General features: G+C 32.5%; 1 protein-coding gene across 1 annotated transcript in view; it reads left to right on the forward strand.

Moving 5' to 3' along the window:
* CAPZA2 (capping actin protein of muscle Z-line subunit alpha 2) overlaps positions 1 to 22,537 on the forward strand; it is a 50,781-nt gene that overhangs the window by 14,152 nt on the left and 14,092 nt on the right. The window contains 4 exon segments of the mRNA NM_001168689.1: positions 11,009 to 11,072; positions 18,048 to 18,099; positions 19,932 to 19,995; positions 22,065 to 22,271. Coding sequence (NP_001162160.1) covers positions 11,009 to 11,072; positions 18,048 to 18,099; positions 19,932 to 19,995; positions 22,065 to 22,271 — 387 coding nt within the window.

Here is a 22,537-nt window from a genome sequence, read left to right on the forward strand (position 1 = left end):
TTATCTATTTTGTTGCTTTTTTGTTGTAATTTATTTGTACAAAATCAGTCTACCTTTTATTATGATTTTTTTTCCATCTTAGATTATCATCCCTCTCCTTCAAAGATTTATTTAGCTTGGAAGCTCTTAAGTTTGGTAATTACATTCCTGGGGGTTGTCTTTTGAGGATTTAGTGTAGAGGGTGTTCTATGAACTCTTTCAATGTCTATTTTGCCCTCTTGTTTAAGAACATCAGGGCAGTTTTCTTGGATAATTTCTTGTACTATGATTTGAAGATTTCTGTTTATTTCTGGGTTTTCAGGTAGACCAATGATTCTCAAGTTGTTTTTTCTCAAAATGTTTCCCAAATAATTCATTTTCTGAATGAGACATTTCATGTTTCCTTCTATTTTGTCAGTCAGTTTTGTGAGATCATTGGCTTTCAGTTGCCCAGTTCAGGTCTTTAAAGACTGTTTTTCCCCTATAATCTTTTGATTTTCCTTTTCGGTTTGGCCTATCCTGCTTTTCATGTCTTCTAGCTGTTTAATTTTTGAACTCCAGTTGGGAGTTCCTGTCTTTTAAGCTGTTATTTATTGAAAGGTATTAAGAAGTTCACCATAGCTTGAGAACATTGAGCATGGAGGTATGTAATTGGAAATCTGTTACCCTAAAAATAGCATTTCCCAGGAGCCCTCTGACTACCTGTCCTTATAGAGTGACGTATACAGGGAGATATGTTGGATATTGTGTGGGGTTCCTGGTCTTGCTTTCTTTGCTTCCTATCGGGGACTGTGATGGAGTGGGCTTTTTGAACAGGTGACTTAACCATGGGCACGTGGTTTTATTTTGTTACTTCTAGTGATTATTAATAAATCTCTTAAAATATAATATTTAAAATTATTGCATATTCATTTTTAATTTTTAGGGGGGGGGGCATGTAGATGGCTTAGTAGATTGAAAGCCAGACCTAGAGACTGGAGGGCCTGGGATCCAATATGACCCCAGACACTTCCTAGCTGTGTGATCCTGGACAGGTTGCTTTAACACCCGTTGCCAAGCTGCTCTTCTGCTTTAGAACCAATACACAATATTGATTCTATGATGGAAGGTAAGGGTTTTGTTTTTTGTTTTGTTTTGTTTTCAAGAGAGTGCACATGAACATTGGGTTTCTTATACCTTGCAGCTGGATGGTTACAGAAACCCCTAACATAGTCTTGGCAGTGCTGGCAATCTCAGCAAGGGATCAGAATAATGTGAACCAGGTATCTGTAAAGATTAAAATTTTGGGGGGAAGCTGGGGCAGGTAGAAATTAGTTTCTCTCTGCAAGGAGTATTATATATTAGAAAATACAAGTAAGAAAGGCACGTGCTAGGTGGGCCTAGAGGCCCAATTCAATTTCACTGACATCATGAGAGACGGGTCTGCTCCGAAGTGGAAGTAGAAAAGAGAGCCTCAGTAGGCGGAGAACTCCTTTAAATAATAATTTGCTCTCGGCCCAGGTGAGAATTCAGTGAGATTACAAAGCATTCTGGGGAAGTGGAGTAAGGACTTCTGGGGATTGAAGTCCTGGATTCAAGTCTCCATTTTTACATATCCCAAAGGTCAAGACACAGCTGTCATATTCTGCCCATCTCTCCCTTGGACTTCTCCTACCTTCTTTATAAGAGTTTACCCAATGTCCTTTACAAATCCTCTCTTCCATCTATCAAACTCATAGTCTTCTGCATTCTACTGTTCAAAGAGAAGATGAATGCATTTATTTGCCCTCTTCTATTTCCTCTGTAAACTGAATTCTTCCTCCATAAAAATTATCCAGGGTCAATGCCTTCTTCTTGTTCGTCTTGGTGTTGGGAAATTGTTTTTCCTGGGCACTGTTTGCCATCACTATGCCCCTTGCTTACTGATTCTAGCACACTTGGCTCTGTGTGGGGGTGGGGGTAGGGGAAAGGTTGATCAGCTTGTGTTTTGTTGGAAGCTATTTCACCCCTTTATAGTGTGGAAATGCCCAAATCCCACATACCTTCAATGCTGTGTTCTACTGTGGAGGCCCTTCGTTCATATGAATTTGTTTTTTTGGGCCTTTTGAGGTAGTATATATCAGTAGGCAACGAGGAGAGGAAGAGTTCTACGTTTATGCTGCCACCATGTTTACCGTGAAGTAAGTTTGTGGAACCCTTGAAGATATGTATAGGCACCTTTTGGGGGGCCCTCACCTCATGTTAAAAACTCAGTGTATCTTATGTTCACCAGAAGAAAAAGTCTTTAACATACTGATACTGAAACACTTTTAAAAGTGTTTATTGACTTTTAACTATAGTACATGTATATATGAAGTCATTTCTTATGTTAATAGATGATATCTTACTATTGTGGTAGAAATAAACCTGCAGAAGGAAAAAAAATAAGGAAGAGGAAGAAAAAAGTGAGTGAAAAAGAAGAAGCAATCAAGAGAGGAAAGGTCCATTGAAAATAGAAAGGAAGAAAAGATGAGAAGACTAGGAAAAAGAATATGGAAAAAATACATGGGTAGGTGAGTGAGAGAGAGTGGATCTCCTCTGAGAGGTATATTATATAGGTAAGAATGGGTGATAAATACAGTAATTAATAATAGCTTACATTGTATTTGTTATCTTTCTTGAACCTCTTAACCATATATGAGACAGTGTAAATATTGTCATCTCTGTTTTAAAAATGATTAACATGCACCTCAGATTAAGTGATTTTTAATTCCAAAATTCATATTTATTCTACACCACAGCTGCCACAGGATGTGCATGTGCACACAAGCACACACATATACACAATAGTTGTCTTTAATTGTCCTTCAAGAATTTACTGTGTAGAATGTCAGACAGTATAGGGTTTCATGTGTTTTTATTATGTTTCATAAACATTTAGCCCTTTTAAAAGCCGTGATCTAAATAATGCACTGATAGATATATTTTTTAGCCTAATAGTTGTCACTTCAGTGACAGATAATGCCTTTTAAAATTCATTTATAACACAAAGTCCAAGTGTTCCTTTTTTCTGCTTTTATCATGAATTTTCACAAGATTAATGTGTTGTTTTTTTAGTCTTCTGGAACTATTAATCAGTGTAAAATGTTCAGCACAAAAATTTTAGGCTAAAAGCTGTTCCTTTTTTTAAACTTTTTGTTATTAGGTAGTTGAGAAGTTAGAAGCTATTCTTTTTTTTTATCTTTAGAGTATATAATAGAGGAAAATCCTTAAAATAAAGACCAAAACATGAAAAAAATAAATTCAGCTTCTATTTTTACATATTAATTTTTCCAAAATTAAAGCATTTCAGAAATTGAAAATCAATCATAAAATGTATTGTGACATACATTTTTAAATGGCAAGTGTCAGTATTCTTGGTTCATTCTCTCTCAACCTTGATTCTGACCTTAAACTTACTTAAACCAGAGATTAAGAACCTCTTTTTAATTGGAAGCCCAGAACTTATTTTAAGGAGTTCCCGTTGGGCCACATAGTATTAGAAACAGGAAAAATGTGTGATATTTTTTTAAATTCTTTTTTTTTCATAATACATATGAACAGAAACAAACAAAAAGTTGAATTCACATTTACCACAGTTAAAAATGCAAAGAATCCAACTTGATTTCATGATTTTTTTACTCTGTTTATTATTAAATAAGCCTGTTTTTTTTTTAGTCTAAGTACCTTTTAATGTCACATTTTCAAGGTTCTTCTATATAGTAGTTGTATTATTTGTGTTTATTAAATGAATAAATGATCCCAAGAAGGAACAACAACTTTTCCATGCTATCAGCATTGGAGAGAAAAGGACAGAACCAAAGTATCCACTATCTAAATTCTTTGCATTCAAATAGGGAAGATGAGGAAGTGTGACCAGGTTAGGGCACTGTCTGTTGACTTCTTGAAAGATAGATGACTGTATTCACTCTGAAATAATATACTGGCTGGGAACTAAATGATTTTAACTAAATGATTTTACAGTTGCCTTCAGTTGCAGTTAATATTATAAGTGAACATCTGTTGTGATCAAAGATACGTTTTTAAATAGCAGGTAAAAATGTTAATTCATATTTGGGCTCTAAAATACATAAGACTCACAGTGAAATGATTTTACTGGTTGTGTAGAGCTGAATTGCAATAATGATGAAGGGAAAGGCACTGATCCATAAAATCTCAGAAAAATTAGAACTGTTGTATAATTAGCTGGTCTGATGAAGGATTGGCCAGATGACTTAACCCTCAGAATGATGAATTGAAATTTCTAGTTCATGAAAACTATCAGCTAAGTTATTGAGAGATTGTGGCACCAATAAATTATACAATTTGAAGAATTCTAGTTTGTGAATAGACAGATATGTTTTTAAAAATAGCTCATTCTGAAGGTTATATACCATAGCCTTTTGAGGAAGGATGCAAAGAATCTTCGAGAAGAATATACTGTGTTGTCTTAACCATATTAGAGATATATTGAAATAAATTACTTTAAATAGTCCTAAAGATGGCTTTGTAGTTGTTAATTTCATTTTTCCCTCTATCTGCTGCTTATTTTGTTGAAGGAAAATTGTTTCATTTTAGTTCTTTAGGCTAGTTAAAATTCTTAAAAGGTTTATAGAAAATGTTTTCTTTTTCTTTGTTCAATACAAAATAATTATAAAGATGTGATTATATCTTAAGGATGCAAGTAATGTGATAGTGAGACAGAATATGAATCCCTTTTATTATATAAAATTAAAAAAAATATATTTCTATTTTGTAATCACCAAAATGTTGGTGTTGTCTCATGTATAGATATAGATAACTTTTTAAAGTATATTAACATGATGTTTCAGTTAACGTTCTTTGCTTCACAAGTATTAAAAATGTCAGAAGTGGTAGAATTATAGAGAAAAACCTGATTCTTTTTCTCTTCCCAAGATAAAACATTGAGAGTTTTTGAGGATTTTGAAAGCAGTGACTTCATAAAAGCAAAAGGGTTAGAAATCTAGAATTTCTTTTAAAATTAAGTGTGGTAGAGAATTCATCGATTGTTAGAAACATAATAATTGTACCATAATTTCATCACCATCAGAATAACAATATAAATAATATAATTGTTTTTTCTACATATACAATTTAATTTCAGTAAATATGTATTTTAAGTGAAATTGAAATTAAATAAATAATTAGTTTGTGGAGGAAAGGGTACTAGGCTTAAATAAATTTTGTATTTTTGTTTAGTGAACTCTCTTAATTGGTTCCCCATTTGTACCAACTGGACCCCATTGTCTTCCATAAGAGGTAGTCTGACCTAATCAGTAAATAAATACTTATTAAATGCCTACTCTGTGCTAGGCAATGCCCTAAACTTTGTACCTTAGGTATGGCCTCATAAATGAGTTCTGTGTGATAATTTGCTGACAAGGATAGCTTTGGGATTTAAGAAGGTGAATTTTATGAAGTTAAACTTAATAACTAATAATTACTATTACTGACTAAATTTTTTACCAAATTTGAACTTCAATTTTGTTCTCAGGTACTAGGCACTGATTATTAGGAGAAAAATACATATAGAGTAAAAAACTGAGCAAGCATCAATCAACAGGTATTCATTAAGGGTCTCCAATATGACAGGCACTGGGGGCACAAGTACAAAGAAGGAAACCCTGTTCTCATTCTAATGAACGAAACAAGTACATAAGTAAGTATAAACAGAAAATATATAAAATGAGTAAATGCCAGTATATACAACGTATTGAAAAACAACGTTCTTTGGAGGAAAGAGCAGTAGCTTAATGGGGGCAACTTTTAAGGACTGCAAGTGAGCAGTAAGGAAGAATTATACAGTATTCCATATTTGTGGAAATTGGCCAGAGATGGAATGCCCTATAGGAAAGGGAAAGTATTGACAATGAAGTTGGAAAGATGAGTTGGAACCAGATTGTATTATAGGATTTTAAAACTAAACAGTTTATGTTTTGTCTCAGTGAATGGGAAACTGAATAGGAAAGTTACTTGGTCAAATCTCAGCTTAAGGAAAATTACTTTGTCCAATGTGTAATAGAAATAGCTAACATTTATATAATACTTTATAGTTTATAAGGTGCTTTACAAATGTATCTTTATCTTCACGAAAATCCTGGGAGGTAGGTGCTTTATCATCCCTGTTTTACATATGAGGCAACTGAAATTGAGAGAACTGAAGTGTAATTATAGGATCACACAGCTGAAGCTGGATTTGAATCAGTGACTCTTATCAAGTAGTGAGAGACTTGAGATAGGGAAACTAATTATGAGACCTGCAATAATTCATTTAGCAATTCTCAAACTTTTTCAGGACTCCTTTACCTTTTTTTTTATGTTGGTTATGTCCACAAATAGAAAATAAAACTACTTGTTAAAATGTTTATTAATTCATTAAAAAAAAAAAACCATAGTAAACCATTACATAGTAACATCAGTAATATTTTAATTAAAAAAAACTTTTCCCAAATAAAAATATTAATGAGGAGAGTGGAATATTTTTGGAAATATCTTTTATGTCTGGCTTAATAGAAGACACTTGGATTCCGGTATCTACATCTGCATAGAATCTGTCCTGGTAATATTTTTTGGTTGAAATTGATAAAAGAAAACTTCATTTACACAGATATATAATTGGAAAAGGGAGGAGTATTTTAATTAATTATTTATTGTTATAGATATATTATATATATATATATAAATAATAATTAAGGCAAATAATAGCTTACTAATATGAAAATCGTTTTGACCTCATGGGCCTCCCCTAAAAGGTTCTTGGGGATGATTAGAAATCCTTGGATTACACTTTGAGAACCATTGAAGATAAGAAGTTTTTAAATTATATTACTTATATTCTACTTTAAAAGTCAGAAATTTGACATAAGGTTTAGTAGAATTTTTAAATAAGTGTTAAAGCAAAAAGATTTTTGGTTAATTCAACTAAATAGAATACCTCATTCTGTAAGCATCTTAGTAAATTTAATTTAAAATAAGTAATAAATATTATTGAACAGGGGGCAGCTGGGTAGCTCAGTGGATTGAGAGCCAGGCCTAGAGACAGGAGGTCCTAGGTTCAAATCTGGCCTCAGACACTTCCCAGCTGTGTGACCCTCGGCAAGTCACTTGACCCCCATTGCCTAGCCTTTACCACTCTTCTGCCTTGGAGCCAATACACAGTATTGACTCCAAGGCAGAAGGTAAAGGTTTTAAAATATATATATGTTATTGAACAGTTGACATACTATGAGGGAGAACACTTAGAAATTCTATTTTAGAGGGCATCATAAATTTATTTTAAAATGTCTTAAACATCACTTGGCATTTTTTTAATATATGAAAGACAAGAAAGAAATCACTTTGATTTTGGAAACTTTTTAATGAAACTAAAGAATTTTTTAAAAATGATTAGTTATTGTTTGCACTCAAGTCATGCTGTTACACCATTCAACTATACAAAAATAAGGAACTATGTATAGATCTAGATTTAAGGGAAAGTAAAAATATTAATTTATTAATAGAGAAAGTAGTCACCTTTAGATCATGATCCAGCCTAAATTAGAATAATAGCTTACTTAGTCTCCAGTTAGCCCTTATATATCTAGGTGGAATAATGGCCACCAAATTATCTTTATATATATGAAAATAGGTGAAATTTTTGAACTAGGTCTAGATTGCCACCATCAAAGGAGTCAGCAATTGTTGAAAAAGAAGGTAATGTTGGCATACTTGCAAATTAATTGAATTGCTTTTTCAATTCTCTTTGATATAGATCTTAATAGTTCTACATAGCAACTCATTTTCTTTAGTAGCCCTAACTGCTGATATTGCAAGGGGCAGCTGAGTAGCAGTGAATAGAATGCTGGACTTAGGAGTTCAGATGACCTAAATTAGATTTCTAACTCAGACATATACTAGCATTGTGACCTTGCATACATTACATAATTTACCTCATTTTCTTCATCTGCAAAATGGAAATTATACTAGTACTTACTTTACAAGGTTATAGAGATGAAATGAGTGCTTTCAAAACTTTAAAGGGTTTTACAAATGCTAGCTATTATCATTATTTTGTTGTTATTGAAACTTGGAGTTTTTAGAGAGATATGGTAATCAATTTTAGTTTTATCATCTTATTATTACATTCTAAATAGAAATCTTGATTTTTCCCCCCATTCTAAATGGAGTATATGAAATATTTCATATTTCCTGAATGACTTTTCAGAGAAATTTCTAATAATTGATTAAAATATGTAGGAAGTGGTTTTAATACTTGTTAAATATACAAATAAAAGGATGCTAAATGGCACAATGGATAGAGCTAGACTTTTAAGTCCTGAATTCAAATTCTGCCCAAAACACTAGCTGGTTGTGTGATATTAAGCAAATCACTTGACCTTTTTCAGACCCAGTTTCTTTATCTGCAAGTGGGATAATAAAGACACCTTTATTTCATAGTTCAAATGAAGAAATGTATGTAAAGTACCATGCAAAACTGAAAGCATTTTGTCAGTGGTAGCTATATATAAATGAAGATAATGTACCTCGTCTTTTAAAATGTGATTGTGAATAAGGAACTTTCTTATTTTTGTCATCATCAGAAGCCCATGATTATTTTTTCATGAGAAGAATTATCTTTTTTTTTGTTTGGGCAATTTGTAATAGAATTATTACACTTTTCCACAGAGGTATCTTCTAACATTTTGGGGTATATTTTTAGTATAAAAATTTATCCTTGATAAAAAAGTACTTAATATTTAAGATCTTACCTTATAGGTAACGTTGATTTTTGATGAGTCAACAAAGAGAAAGCAGCCATGTGGAAGATTTCATTTATCTTTATTTGTAGTGTGCACAAAAGAATCTTATTTATTGGGTAAAAGGAATAACGGTATTAGGTTTGATTATATAACAAGATGGAGTTGGGGGTTTTTAAGTTGTCTATTGAAAGGTGAACTTTTGACTACATTAGAAATTTCTTTGGTCTAATTTGTGTGATCTGATTTGTATTACAAAAATCAGAAGTATTTACAGGACAATTTATGTGAACACAATCATCGTATTCTTTGTAATAAAACATTATTTAATAAAAAAGAGTTTAAAGTGAATATTAACATTCTCATGTAATGCCTTTTTAAAGTTACTACTAAAGTTTATTTTATTCTTTAATCATTCCAACCTAGCCTAATCCACAAGTTAACTGATAGTTACTTAAGGTGTTGCTTTACTCCAACATTTGCAAAACTGATGTAGTAACCTAGAAAAAAACAACAAAATAAGTTAATCTAATTAGAAGTTACATAGAAGAAGGCTGTTAAGTGCAAAAGAAAATTTAATTAGGATACTGGCCACCTGAAATGATTTGATATTTTAAAGGTTTATCTTCCTATTAGCCTTTGGTTCCCCAGAATAAATAAAATGGTGATAGAAACTGCAAAAAACTATTGGTTTTTACTTGGACCTCCTTCCCTCCCTCCCACCTCCCACTCTTTTATTTTTGAGACTACTTATAGTTGTCCTCTGAAAGCTATTTGAAGTTTAACTTGTAAATCTAGCAATTTGTAGGTCTCCTATTTCGGAAGAGAGCTTGGCTTGGAATTATTACACAGAGTAATGGTGAGGCTTGTAGAAAGTTCTGACTTAAATTTTTTCATACCTACTTTGAGACACTGCCAAGCCCTAAACAAATCAGTGAACATCACAGGCATATTGGATTTCTGGATCTGGATTGGTTTGTGAAATTAGCCTTGTCCGAAGACTTTACTTCCTAAGACAGTTAAAGGAATGTGTATACTTTGGACCTTTAAAACAATCACTATTATACTAAGTGCCAGAGAGTTCTGTACCTTACTCCTTTTTGCGTGTTCACTTTTCTTGATGGTTTAGTTTAGGACCTCTATTTTACTTTAAACATCCTTCCTAACCTTGACCCCTTTAACTTTTTTAGTCTTCTTATACCTTACTCCCTTTGATGTATTTAAAACCCTGCAATGCTGTCCTTGTTTACTGTTGCTGGAACAAGACATTCCATCTCATCAATCAGTTCCTTTTCTCTGACTGAATCTTATGACTGAAATGTTCTTCACTGCCTCCTGGCTTCCTGCAAGTCTCAGCTAAAATTCTAAGGCTTCCTTAATGTATAGTACCTTCCCTTCTGAATTACTTTCACTTTACCCAGTGTGTATTTCATTTGTACGTAGTTGGTTGTACAGTGCCTTTCTATTAGATTTGTAAACTTTCTGAGGACAAGAATTGGTTTTTTACTTATTTTTGATTCCCAGTGGTTATTACAGTGTCTGGCACATAGTAGGCCCTTTATTAAGTGCTTACAAACCAGAGCCCAGATTGCAAAGCTTAAGATAGTATGTTGAAATTTTAGATGGAGTTTGAGGTTTGGCTGTTTTTAAAACTGAAAAGTTTGCTGTAATTTCTGTGTCTCTTATTCCATTTCTGTTGGAAGTCAAATAAACATTAACTTAAAATTCCACTGGATATTGTACTTTAGCTATTGTTCTGAGGTGTGTTGGTGTGTATACATGTGATGGGAGATATTTGTTTGCCTTCTTTGATTTTTTGCCCTCACAAATACACATATAGAATTTTATTGTGATCAATTACTAAAAATGCTCAGATTAAAAAGATAATGATTGCTATTGGTGAAAATAACTATTAGTCTAACATTACCTGAAATATGGTTTCTTATCTGTATTAATGCTGTTTTCCCTACCATTTATTTTGTGGCTGAAACTTGTCAGCTGCTGCTCTGGCTTCAGTTGTATCCTGCATGACTTGATACCTCTCTTTCAACCCTCTTGTTTAATCTTCCACTACCTTGTGGCAGACCCTTTATAGTCACTGAATCATTATTAGCTTTTTTTCATGTACCTAAATAGCATACATCTATTCATGTCCAGTAGAATATTCTAATAGAACTTGAGTCTTTAAGATTTTGGTGGCAGTATTTTTTTGTTCAATTTTAAAGTCTTGTGCATTTTCATGTGATAAAATTTTCATATTTTCATTTCTATTTCAGGTGCGCATTGCAGCAAAATTCATCATCCATGCTCCCCCAGGAGAATTTAATGAGGTATTTAATGGTGAGTATTTTAATTGCTAACTTAATGGCTAATGTAGTAGAAAGCACACTGGATTTGCATGTAGAAGTCCTGAATTCAAATCCCAACTCTATTAATTTCTAGTCATAACTTATTTCCACTTTCTGAGCCTGTCTCCTTGTCTTTAAAATCACAGGCTTGATTTAAATAATCTCTGAGGTCTCTTTGGGCACTAAATTTGTAAGTCATAATTTTACCAGTGTATAGTTACTAAACTAAAACATAATATAATTGAAACTTTAATTGACATCTTCATGAATTGTTTGGATTGAAAAACAATAAAATTTACCTGGTCACCAGCATCTGGTGGATGAACCTCTCAGTTTTCTTTGCAGCTTTATAAGTAATTGCTTAGAGTACTGAAAAGTTGAAGTGACTACTTTGGATGGAACAGAGCCCTGGATCTCACAACTGATAGGTATCAGAGACAGAACTTAAAAGTCTTCCTAGCCATAAAATCATTTCTCTATCCATGATTCCATATTGCTTCCAGAAAGTTAGGGCTTATTTTAATTTATAGGATGCTATTTTCTGCTCTTTTTTTATTTGTATAATGCTTAAGTCCAAATTTCCTGTTTTACAATAATGAAAAAATCAGAATTTTAGAATTTTGAGATAATTTTTTCTGCATAAAGTAAAAAAAATTTTTTTAAGAAATTACAGATTTTTTTTTAGTCATCTGCAGCACATTCATATGAAATTGAATCTGTTTTGGGGATTTGATAAGTCCAAAAGACCTTTCTATTTTCTCTTTCTTGAGGAAATAACTGCCCTTAGCAGGTTGTTACATCTAACTGTTTTACTTAGTGCATAAAATAATAATAAATTTATTTCACTTATAAAATTCAGAAGATTAAGAAAAGCCAGAACATATAAAAGGTATAGGGGGACAAAAGCAATCGGGGGTTCAGGTTAAATTTTTGTTACTTTACCCTATCCTTTGAAAAGATAGTAAATTGGAACTGATTTAAATCAATGATTAGGAAGATTCCATTTAATATGTTTCTTCTACCAGACATTCTTACTTGACATAACATTGATTTATACTCTTAATAACAGGTCTGTGTTTAATTTTAGACAGCATACCTTACAAAGAATTTTTTTAGCTTAATTTTGTAACTATACAGAGATGAATGATGGCTTAGTTTTTATTTAATTAAACAAATTGAAGGTATATGCTTGTGAAACTGTCTCCTAAGCAATTTAATAATAAATATTTCTGGTATGTTTAGTCTCCCTCTTTTTTTTCCTTTCGTAATATCCTTAGTACTTAGCACAGTGCCTGGAACACAAAGAGGAGATGCTTAATTAATGCTTCGTGGCTTGGCCCTTTATTTTATAACAAAAGATCACTTTAGATTGTTTTATTTAAAGAAACTTTTGATTATTCTTGGTATGTATTCTTCAACAAGAAATCTATTAGTAATAACAAAAGTAGTTTTAAAACTAATATATTTTAGTTAAAAATGGGAAATGCATTTCTTTTTTGTATGGATGTTGAAACCAGAATCAAATTAATTGTTCAAACCTGTACAAGAGCCTCCAAAGGAAGAAAACATTCTTTCCAACAGAAGTTATCACTAAAAAAAAGGCTACACTTTCAACTAGTTCACTGTCATTGTTCTTTTTTCTCCCCAACAAACTAGTAGTAATCATGTTTTATTGAAGAGTTCAACTTAAGGTCAGAAAAAATAATTTAGTATTTTGAAAAGATAATTCTGGATGACCATGTCATAGAAACATTTCCCTCACAGTTAAGGATAGTTAGTACATTATTTAGTACATTTTTAGTACCTGATTATGATTCCAAATACCTTAGGATGCAGATAATCCATATTCTGTAGTATTGTGGAGTTTCCGTCTATTTTGAAGTAAAATGTATTTTAACATGTTTGGTTTGGGATTTTAAGCACAGCAATTTACCACCACCACCCCCTTCCTGGCCCTAGAAAAATTATGGGGAGAAAATTAAAATGTAACATTTACAAATCCATAAATTAAAATGTAACATTTATAAATCCATTTATATATTTTTGAAAATTATTAATCTTTTTATCCATTCCAGGAAGTATTAATAAGTAGCTGAGGATGATTATTTTTGAGATTTTAAATTTTTAGTGGTTTTTTTTTCTGCTTTAAATACTATACTATACTATACTATACTATACTATACTATACTATACTATACTATACTATACTATATATAAAACAATACTGTAGCAATTATTCCCAAATTAATTTGGCAGTGGAACACTTGAATTTAAAATTATTAACATACATAACTTTAAAATATATTAACATAATTTCTTGGGAGGAAAAGCTTGGCATAATACTTTGGGATTATGGAAAATTATAAGCAAAAAAGAGATGATATATTCGCAGTCATCTATATAGACAATAAAATTATAAGCAAAAAAGATCATAATGAAAGAAGTGGCTTGTTTAGCCAGTTTTCTTCCTTTGAAACTTGCTAGTGTTGTGATATTTGGTTATAAGATTTTCATTTTTTTAAATAAATTATTTGATACATCAATCATTTGATATTTCTAAAAGGAGAATACCACTAGTATTGACACTTCCCTTGGAGCTCTTGTTTACTTTTATCACTTGTGATAAGTTTTGAGGAACACAGTTTTAGAAATGTTATACCACGTATTATTTACAATATTCTTTAAAAGGTTCAAAAAGAAATGGGTAGTAATAACTTCTATGGATGTAATTTGAAATTTATTATAAGTTGATTTTTTTTTTTAGGTTAATCTTCAAAAAAATTTGGTCTTCAAAACTGACAAAATAAATTTTTTTCTTGGGAAAAAATATAGTCATTAAACCTGAACCATTTGCTAAAATAATTATGTATTTGAAAAAAGTAATCACAATATAATTTCATCTGCTATTTGCATTACAATCTTTGTTTTGCTAAAAAATATTTTTTAATGGTAATGAGAGTGTGGTTTTGTTTTTGTTTTTCCTCTACTTTCAAGTTTTTTGTTCGTTTTTGACAGTTTTTTGGGGGGCTCCTTTTCTTGTCCAGCCTGTAAAGTGCAATAGCCTCTCATAGCTTTCAATCAGCTCCCAATACTGATGGAGTACACTAGGTTGAACTTGCTCTGTTTTTCCATTCTGGGTTGGTTTGCCTCTCCTTAAGCGGCCTAGTGGCCTTGCATTCCTTGAGACTACCATTTTGGTGCTAGATTTTTTCTAGACATTCATTGGGATTTATCTCTTTATTAAATTAGAAATCCCAATATTACCTAATTCATTAGCTTCAACAGACATTACAGGATTGTATAACCATGGTCTGCCAGCTTTGTTTTTCTCCTATTTTACTTTTGCTGTAGTATATTATTCTCATATTGTGGCATATTTCTTCTAGTATAAACCATTAAAATTTTTTAGCTAATTTAATGAGCAAAACAGCAAGCTTATTAAAGCATTATATTGCTGTCTCTTTTTTCCAGATGAAAGTGTGAAATAAACTACTATTTTTCCTGTTGATAATTTTTGTTTTTGAAATTTGAGCTGTTAATAATGACAGTAGTTAGCTTTTATATAGTTCTTTTGTTGCTGTTCAAACTCTTCGTGACTCCATTTGAGATTTTCTTGGTAAAGCTACTGAAGTAGCTTGCCATTTTTTCCTCCAGATTATTTTGCAGATGAGAAAATGGAGACAGAGTTTAAGTGATTTGTCCAGGTTCACATATCTAGAGTCAGAGGTCAGATTTGTACTTGGAGTCTTCCTGACTGTAGGCCTGGTGTTCTATCTAGTTGGCCACCTGGCTCCCCTTATATAGTATTTATGAAGTAATTAATGTTACACTGGTCTAGTTGAGCCTCACAGCAGTCCTGTGAAGTGGATACTTCAGGTAAAATTGAAACATAAGATATCTGAGCCTGAAAGTTTAAATGACTTGTCCATGATTACCTACCTTCAGGTTTCAAAAATGGAATTCAAACACAGGTGTTTCCTTAACTCCAAATTATGTTCTTTCCTGGTATACTATAATGTCTCCTCTAGTGGAGACATTTTTTAATCAATCAGTCATTCAACATATATTAAGTTTCTACTATGTACCATGCACTACTATTTTGCTAAATACAGGGGATTTAAAAAAGAGGCAAAAAAATACTCCTGCCCCCAAGGAGCTTATAGTCTATTGAGAGAGACAACATCCAAACAAATATATATCATGCATGCTACATACAGGATAAGTAGTAAATAACAGGAAGAAGTCACCAAAATTAAGAGGGTTTCGGAGAATCTTCCAGTAAAATATGAGATTTTAGATGAAACTTAAAGGAAGTGAGGAAAGTCAGTAGTGGGAGTTGAACTATGAAGGGCATTCAGAGAAAATGCCTGGAATTGAGAGATGAAGTGTCTTGTTCCTAGCCAGGAAGCCAGTGTCACTGGATCAGAGTATGGTGTTATAAGGCTAGAAATATATGAGTAAGCTAGGTTATGAAAGACTTGGATACCAAATGCCACATTTTAATTTCTGGAGGTGATAACAAACCACTGGAGTTTATTGATGTCATAGTTGGGACTGTGATTTAGGAAAATCATGTTAGTAGCTAAATGGATTGGAGTGGGGAAGGCAGAAAATCTATCAACAGTCTATTGCAATAGTACATAGAGCAGTGACAGTGTCAAAAGAGAGAAGGTGGCCTATTTAAGAGCTATTACAGAAGTGAAATCAACAGGCCTTGGCAACAGATTGGATATGGGGGTGGGGTGAGCAATAGTGAGAAGTTGAGGAAGATTTTTGAGTTTCCAGGCTTAGGAATGAAGAGAATGGTAATACCTGCTGTAGTAATTAGATTAGCTAGGAGGTAGGAAACAGTTTAGGGGAAAAGATGAGTTCAGTTTCAGACATTTTAAGATGTCAACTGGACATTCATTTGGAGATTTCTGAAAAGTGATTGGAGACTTGAGATTGGAGTTTAGAGAAAGTTTGGAGCAGCCCAGCTAAAATTGAGAATTAACAGCAGAGACGACAAATCCCATGGGGGCTGTGGCTATCACCTGGTGAGGTATAGAGAAAGAAAAGAATACCCAGGAGAGAACCATGAAGGGCACCTATGCTTAGAGAGAGAATAATATACATAAAGAGAAGTAGCCTGTTAGATAAAAGGAGAAGCAAAGACAATGGTAGCTAAAAGACCTAAAGAGAAGAGAGTGTTTAGAAGAAGGCAAACAATAGTGTCAAAGATTGCACAAAGATCAAGGAGAATTAGGATTGCAAAAAGGCCATTGAAATTGGCAGTTAAGATATTATTGATAACTGAAGAGAGCAGTTTTGGTGGAATATAAGATCAGAAGACAGATTTTAATAGGATAGATAAGATAGATAAGATAAGATAGATAAGAAGAGGGAAAATTGGAGGCATCTATTTATAAATATTTTTCCATGGTTGCATGATTCATGTTCTCTTCTCTTCTGTCCCCTCCCTCCACCTGGAGTTGACAGGCAATTCCACTGGCTTATACATGTATTATCACTCAATACCCATTTCCATATTATTTATTTTGTAATAATCTTTTAAAAACAAAACTCAAATCATATACCCATATAAACAGACAATACATTATGTTTTTTTTTTCTTTTCCCTGCATTTCTACTCCCATAGTTCTTTCTTTCAGTGTGAATAGTATTCTTTTTCATAAGTCCCTGAGGGGTGTCCTGGATCATTACACTGCTTTTGGTAGCAAAATCAACTACATTTGATAATTCTACAAAGTTTCATTTACTGTGTACAATGTTTTCCTGGTTCTACTCATTTCACTCCACATCAGTTCATGGAAGTCTTTCCAATTTGTGTAGAAATCAGGCAGTTCGTCATTCCTTTATAGCACAATAGTATTCCATCATATACCACAGTTTGTTCAGACATTCCCCAATGGAGGGACACCCCCTCATTGGAGGCATTTATTGTAGATGGTCTTAGCTAAAAAGAACAGAAGAGATATAGGACAGTAGTTAGCAGGGATGGAAGGAAATTCTAAAATGGTATTTCCCAGTTGTGTTTATATTAGAGAATTCTCATTTCTGCCCCAAGATATTCATGAAGACTTATTTAGACAAGAGTATTGTCTTTCATGAGAAGTCTCCGTTGTTTAGTTCAAATAATTTGAGACTAAGATCTTTCTAAGGAAATCAGCCAAATCAAATTAATATAGGTCTCTAGACTCCTGTCACTGTAGTTTGACAATAATTAAGACTATATTGATGATTAATAGAAATATTCACTGACTTTTTGATGATATAGCTCTTGGACATCCTATATCTGTTACCAAAATGAGAACAAAGCAGATAGTTACCCAAAAATTAATTAAATGGATGTGTAGCATGAATGTGATGTTCTTGAGGTGGAAAAGGAATGCCTGCAACGAATAAGAAGCTTTTTTTCTTTGTTTGATCACTTTTCTTTTTTTTTCTTCTTTAAGTTTATTTAATTAATTTTGAGTCTTTTTCCATGGTTACATGTTTGATGTTCTTTCACTCCCCTCTTCTCACTCCCTTCCCATAGCCGATGAACAATTCCACTAGGTTTTACATGTATCATTCTTGATCACTTTTCTGTTGAGTGGCTACCTGTGAAATTGTTGCTACTATTGTCATATTTAATGGTAGAGTACTTAAAAGTGTTCACTGTTAGAGTTATTATCACATCATCTTTCTGGTGACCTAAGACAAATAGTTGTTTGGAAATACTTTCCATTCCTCCAGCATCTACTTGCAATTCGGTTCTGAATATAAAACATATAGGCTAATTTTCTTTGCTTTTTTCCAGAGCCAGTTAGGAATTACATCCATCTCTTCTGGTCAGTTTCTTCAGGGGAAAAATCCCAAATAAACCCCAAACTAGGTTTCATTGTTTTCTATGGTTAGACATAATCTAGGTAAACTATTCAAGTATACACAAATAATGAGATATTTTTACTAAATTCTTTTCTAGATGTTCGGTTACTGCTTAATAATGATAATCTTCTCAGGGAAGGAGCAGCTCAGTAAGTACTGAATATTATACATGCTTGCCATATGTACCGAACTTTTATTTCTTGTCTTTATAGTTCTTTAATTCAGACATCTGCTCATAGTTTAATTGTTATTTGGTGTCTTTAAACAAGAGCTAAATGAATTTAGCTAGAAGAGGTATACGTAAAAAAAAATCCACTGTTCATTTATTTTATATTGTTTGTGTGGCATATGCATAGGGCCATAAGTTCTTTTCAACTTTAATGATATTAGAAGTGCAAGGTAAGTTTGTTTTGTTTTGTTTTTAAAGCCATAGCTCCTGAACCTAACATCTTTTTAAAAACCTAACATGAGAAACAATCACTGCATCATTTTCCTCTCCAAGATTCAGGGACATTTCCAACTAAGAGAAGAGAGTGTGGTTACAAAAGCAGTTTTTTAGGTTACCAACCTCACTCCCTTAATAAGTACTTTCAGTATTCCTAGTTACTGTCGATCTTTACAAAGATTTGGGAGAAATGAAAATTAGAAAAGGTTGAGGATCACTGTGTTAGACTATAATATATATCTTGTTACCAATGGAAACTTTGAAAGACCCAAATCTTGCTAAGGATTTGTCACAGATAATGTTGATAATTCATACCAGCCTTTTTTCCTGCTAGCATCCTATCAAGGCCATACACATAAGTGGAGATTAAGTAGTCTACTAGAAATTACCTTGTTTTATTTTTCTGGCAATTCCTTTTTTTTTTTACCCTTACCTTCTACCTTAGAACCAACTACATATTGGTTCTAAGGCAGAAGAGAGTAGTAAGGGCTGGGCAGTGGGGGTTAAGTGACTTACCCAGGGTCACGCAGCTAGGAAGTATCTGAGTATACATTTGAACCCAAGACCTCTCATCTCTAGGCCTGGCTCTGTGCTAAGTACTTTGCAAATATTATTTCATTTGAAACTTATAAGAACCCTAGGAGATACGTGATCTTCTTTTTACAATTAATATAGTTGAGGAATTTAAGGCAGATTAACAATTATACTAATATTAAAGAAAGAAACATTTTATTAGCATGATTTTGATGTGTCCATTTCTTGGTTCCAGGATTGCAGAGTAATTATTTTCCCACCTTTCTTGTGAAATCTAAACAAATTAAATCCTTGATTTAAAAAAAATTTTTTTTGATGTGCAACATTTTCATAGAAACATGATTAAACTTAACAGAATGAATGTCTATTGGAATTTGACTGAAAATCACCCCCATTAAATCACCCCCATTATTTATCAGATATACTTTTGAATATTCTCTGCTTTTTTCTAAAAGTTAAAGCTACTCAAAAGGACAAAAACTGTATTCTCACAGCAGTTTCAAAAAGAGTTCTGAAAATGTTGTAACCAGCAACAGAAAGTGTTTTGTTTCATAAAGTAAATACGAAAAATAGATGCCTTGACACTTGACTAAGGACGAAGAAAGTTTCCCAGATTTTAGATAAAACAGAGAAGTTTTATATTTTGTCTCTGTCAATGTGATGTTTGTAATATCATACAATTTCTAGATTTTGTGCTTTTTTTTAATGAAAAGTTCTGTTTTAATAGAAAATGATTGTTTTTCTTTTAGGTATTTAAATCACGAAGAAACAAATTTATTAAAAGGCTTATTTTAGAACTTTCTTAATTAAAAATTACGAATAAAAAACACTAACCTCTGAAGACAACAGTGTATTTGGGAGTAGTATCATTTGTGGCAGCCTACTAAGTAGCTTTAGTTATTTTTCTGTATGGAATATAATAATGCATCATTTATTGCATTTAACCTAAAAAAATGATTGGAATAAATTCTTAAGTAACTTGCCTTTTTTTCCCTTTCTTAGTGCATTTGCACAGTATAACCTGGACCAGTTTACTCCAGTAAAAATTGAAGGTTATGAAGAACAGGTATGATTCATGGGAAATAATAAGATGTGATCATTTTTCTGTTTAACATGTTGACTTTTCCATATTATAATACTTTATTCATACTGCTTTTTCATATTATAACACTTTATTCATACTGCTGTAAAGCCATAATAGTGAAAATGTTTATCTCAAGTGCATATTGTTTAAGTGACTTGTCAAGGGGCACATAGCTTTAAAAGCATCTGAGATCAGGTTTGAACCTAGAACCTCCCATCCTAGGCCTGGATTTCAATCCACTGAACCGCCTAGCAGCCCCCTTCAGGTTATTTTAGAAACAGTCCTGTTAATTTGTGCATCCTCTGATTCCTTTGGTTCAGTTCTAGGCATTTATTTTTTAACAACTTCCTTTGTTAACATCCCTATTGCTAACCTTCCTCTCCCCAAGATGAAGGAATTGGGGGGGAAACCCTTGTTAGAAATAACCATAGAGGGGGCAGCTGGTAGCTCAGTGGATTGAGAGCCAGGCCTAGGTTCAAATCTGGCCTTAGATACTTCCTAGCTGTGTGACCCTGGGCAAGTCACTTAACCCCCATTGCCTATCCCTTAACACTCTTCTGTCTTGGAACCAATATCTAGTGTTGATTCTAAGTTGGAAGGTAAGGGTTTCTAAAAAAAAAAGAAAAGAAATAACCATAGACAATTAAAACAAATCCACATAGTGGCCATAAAAATATATGCCTCTTCAGTTGATTACTATATAATAAGTCAGAGTTGGGAAACATTTTTCACTCTTAGCCCTCTGTTAACAGGATTGATAAGTGTTCCTAAGTCTTTCAGAGTTGTTTTTCTTTATAATATGACTATATAATTGTTCTTCTGGTTTTGTTCACTGTCAGTTTGTAAAACCCAAAATTTTCTGAAATTGCCTTTCTTCGTTATAATATATGCCATTTCATTTATACAACAAGTGTCCAGATATTTCGCAGTTATCTATAAGAAATAATCTAAGGAACTCTCTTAAATTCCTCTTCTTTGCTTTTCTCCTTTTCCCTCAATCTTCACTTTAGGATTAGGAAACATGTTTTGAAAGAATTAGAAATTGAGGGGAAGCCCATCAATTGGGAAAATAACAAGTTGTAGTATGATTGTGATAGAATACTATTATGTTATAAGAAATGGCAAGTGAGAAAATTTCAGAAAAACAAAATCCCATAGCACATGGCTGTTCCCTTTGAGAGGCATGAAGTTGTTATGGGTCACTCATTTCATATTTCCCTATAAGAATGTGAATACTATGTCATCATAAAGTTCCTTTCAGTTATTCATATAAATTTACTTTTCTAGAATTTTCTTTACTCTTGTTTTTTTAGAATTCCTATTAAATTTTGGTCATTTTATTAGAAATGTTTATAAGTCCTCTTTTCCATTAAAGGTACACTTTTTTCTTAGTGGTATGATATTCAGCTTTGCAGGATGACTTACTCTTGGTTGTAAGCCTATCTCTTTTTCTTTTTGGAATATTGTATTCTATGATCTCCTCTCTTATAAGCTGCTAGGTCTTATGTAGCCCTGGATATATTTCCAATTGCTTTCTTGCTGGATGCTTCAGTATGTGTATGTATGCTATTTAAAAATTTCTTTTTTTAAATAGCATGGGGCTCAGGATTTTGACTATGACATTCTGAGATTTTCCTTGTTTCTTTTGGGGAGTAATGGGTGGATAGCTCTCTGCTTCTAGTAAAACCAAGCCATTTTCATTTATGATTTCTTGAAATGCAGTTTCATGGGGCTTTTGTTTCTTTGAATCATGATTTTCAAAGATTTCAGTGACTGTTAATTTCTCTTTCTTTGACCTGTTTTCACCAATAATAGATAGTTAAGTTGATCCTATACTATGTATCAGCATTTTTGGGGAGAATAAATAGTAATAATATGATCACCCTTTTTAAATTTATTTTTATTTTTTTATTTATCAGTTGAGCTGGTAGGCCTTGTTTCAAAGTTTTCAATATAATGTGTAGAACTAATTTTCATGAAATTAGTTAAGTGAAGATATGTTTAGACACTAAATAATGTATGCTTTCCAAATTTTATTTTTTTTATCAAAGGTATTAATAACAGAGCATGGTGATTTAGGAAATGGAAAATTTCTGGATCCCAAAAATAGGGTCTCTTTCAAATTTGATCATTTAAGAAAGGAAGCTACTGATCCTAGACCCTACGAAGGTGAAAATGCCATTGAGTCTTGGAGACATTCAGTGGAAACTGCCATGAGAGCCTATGTGAAAGAACATTACCCTAATGGAGTCTGCACAGTAAGTAAGCAATAGGCAGGATAATTTTTAAACAATTTTTTCATAATTGAAAGTAGTGTGGTAATCTTTTCATCTCTTTATGATCAATGTACTATATGATTGATTTATTATTCCATTTTCAATTAAATTGAAAAATATATGAATACATACATAGAGCATAAAAGGAATGAGACTACATGCAGTGAACATATATTTTTTAATTTTTGTGATAGCAGGGCATAATTATTAAGTGGCAAGTAATTGTTTACCTTTCTTCTAAGAAGATG

Source organism: Monodelphis domestica, chromosome 5, assembly GCF_027887165.1.
Source record: "Monodelphis domestica isolate mMonDom1 chromosome 5, mMonDom1.pri, whole genome shotgun sequence".
In the NCBI taxonomy this organism is placed as follows: domain Eukaryota; kingdom Metazoa; phylum Chordata; class Mammalia; order Didelphimorphia; family Didelphidae; genus Monodelphis; species Monodelphis domestica.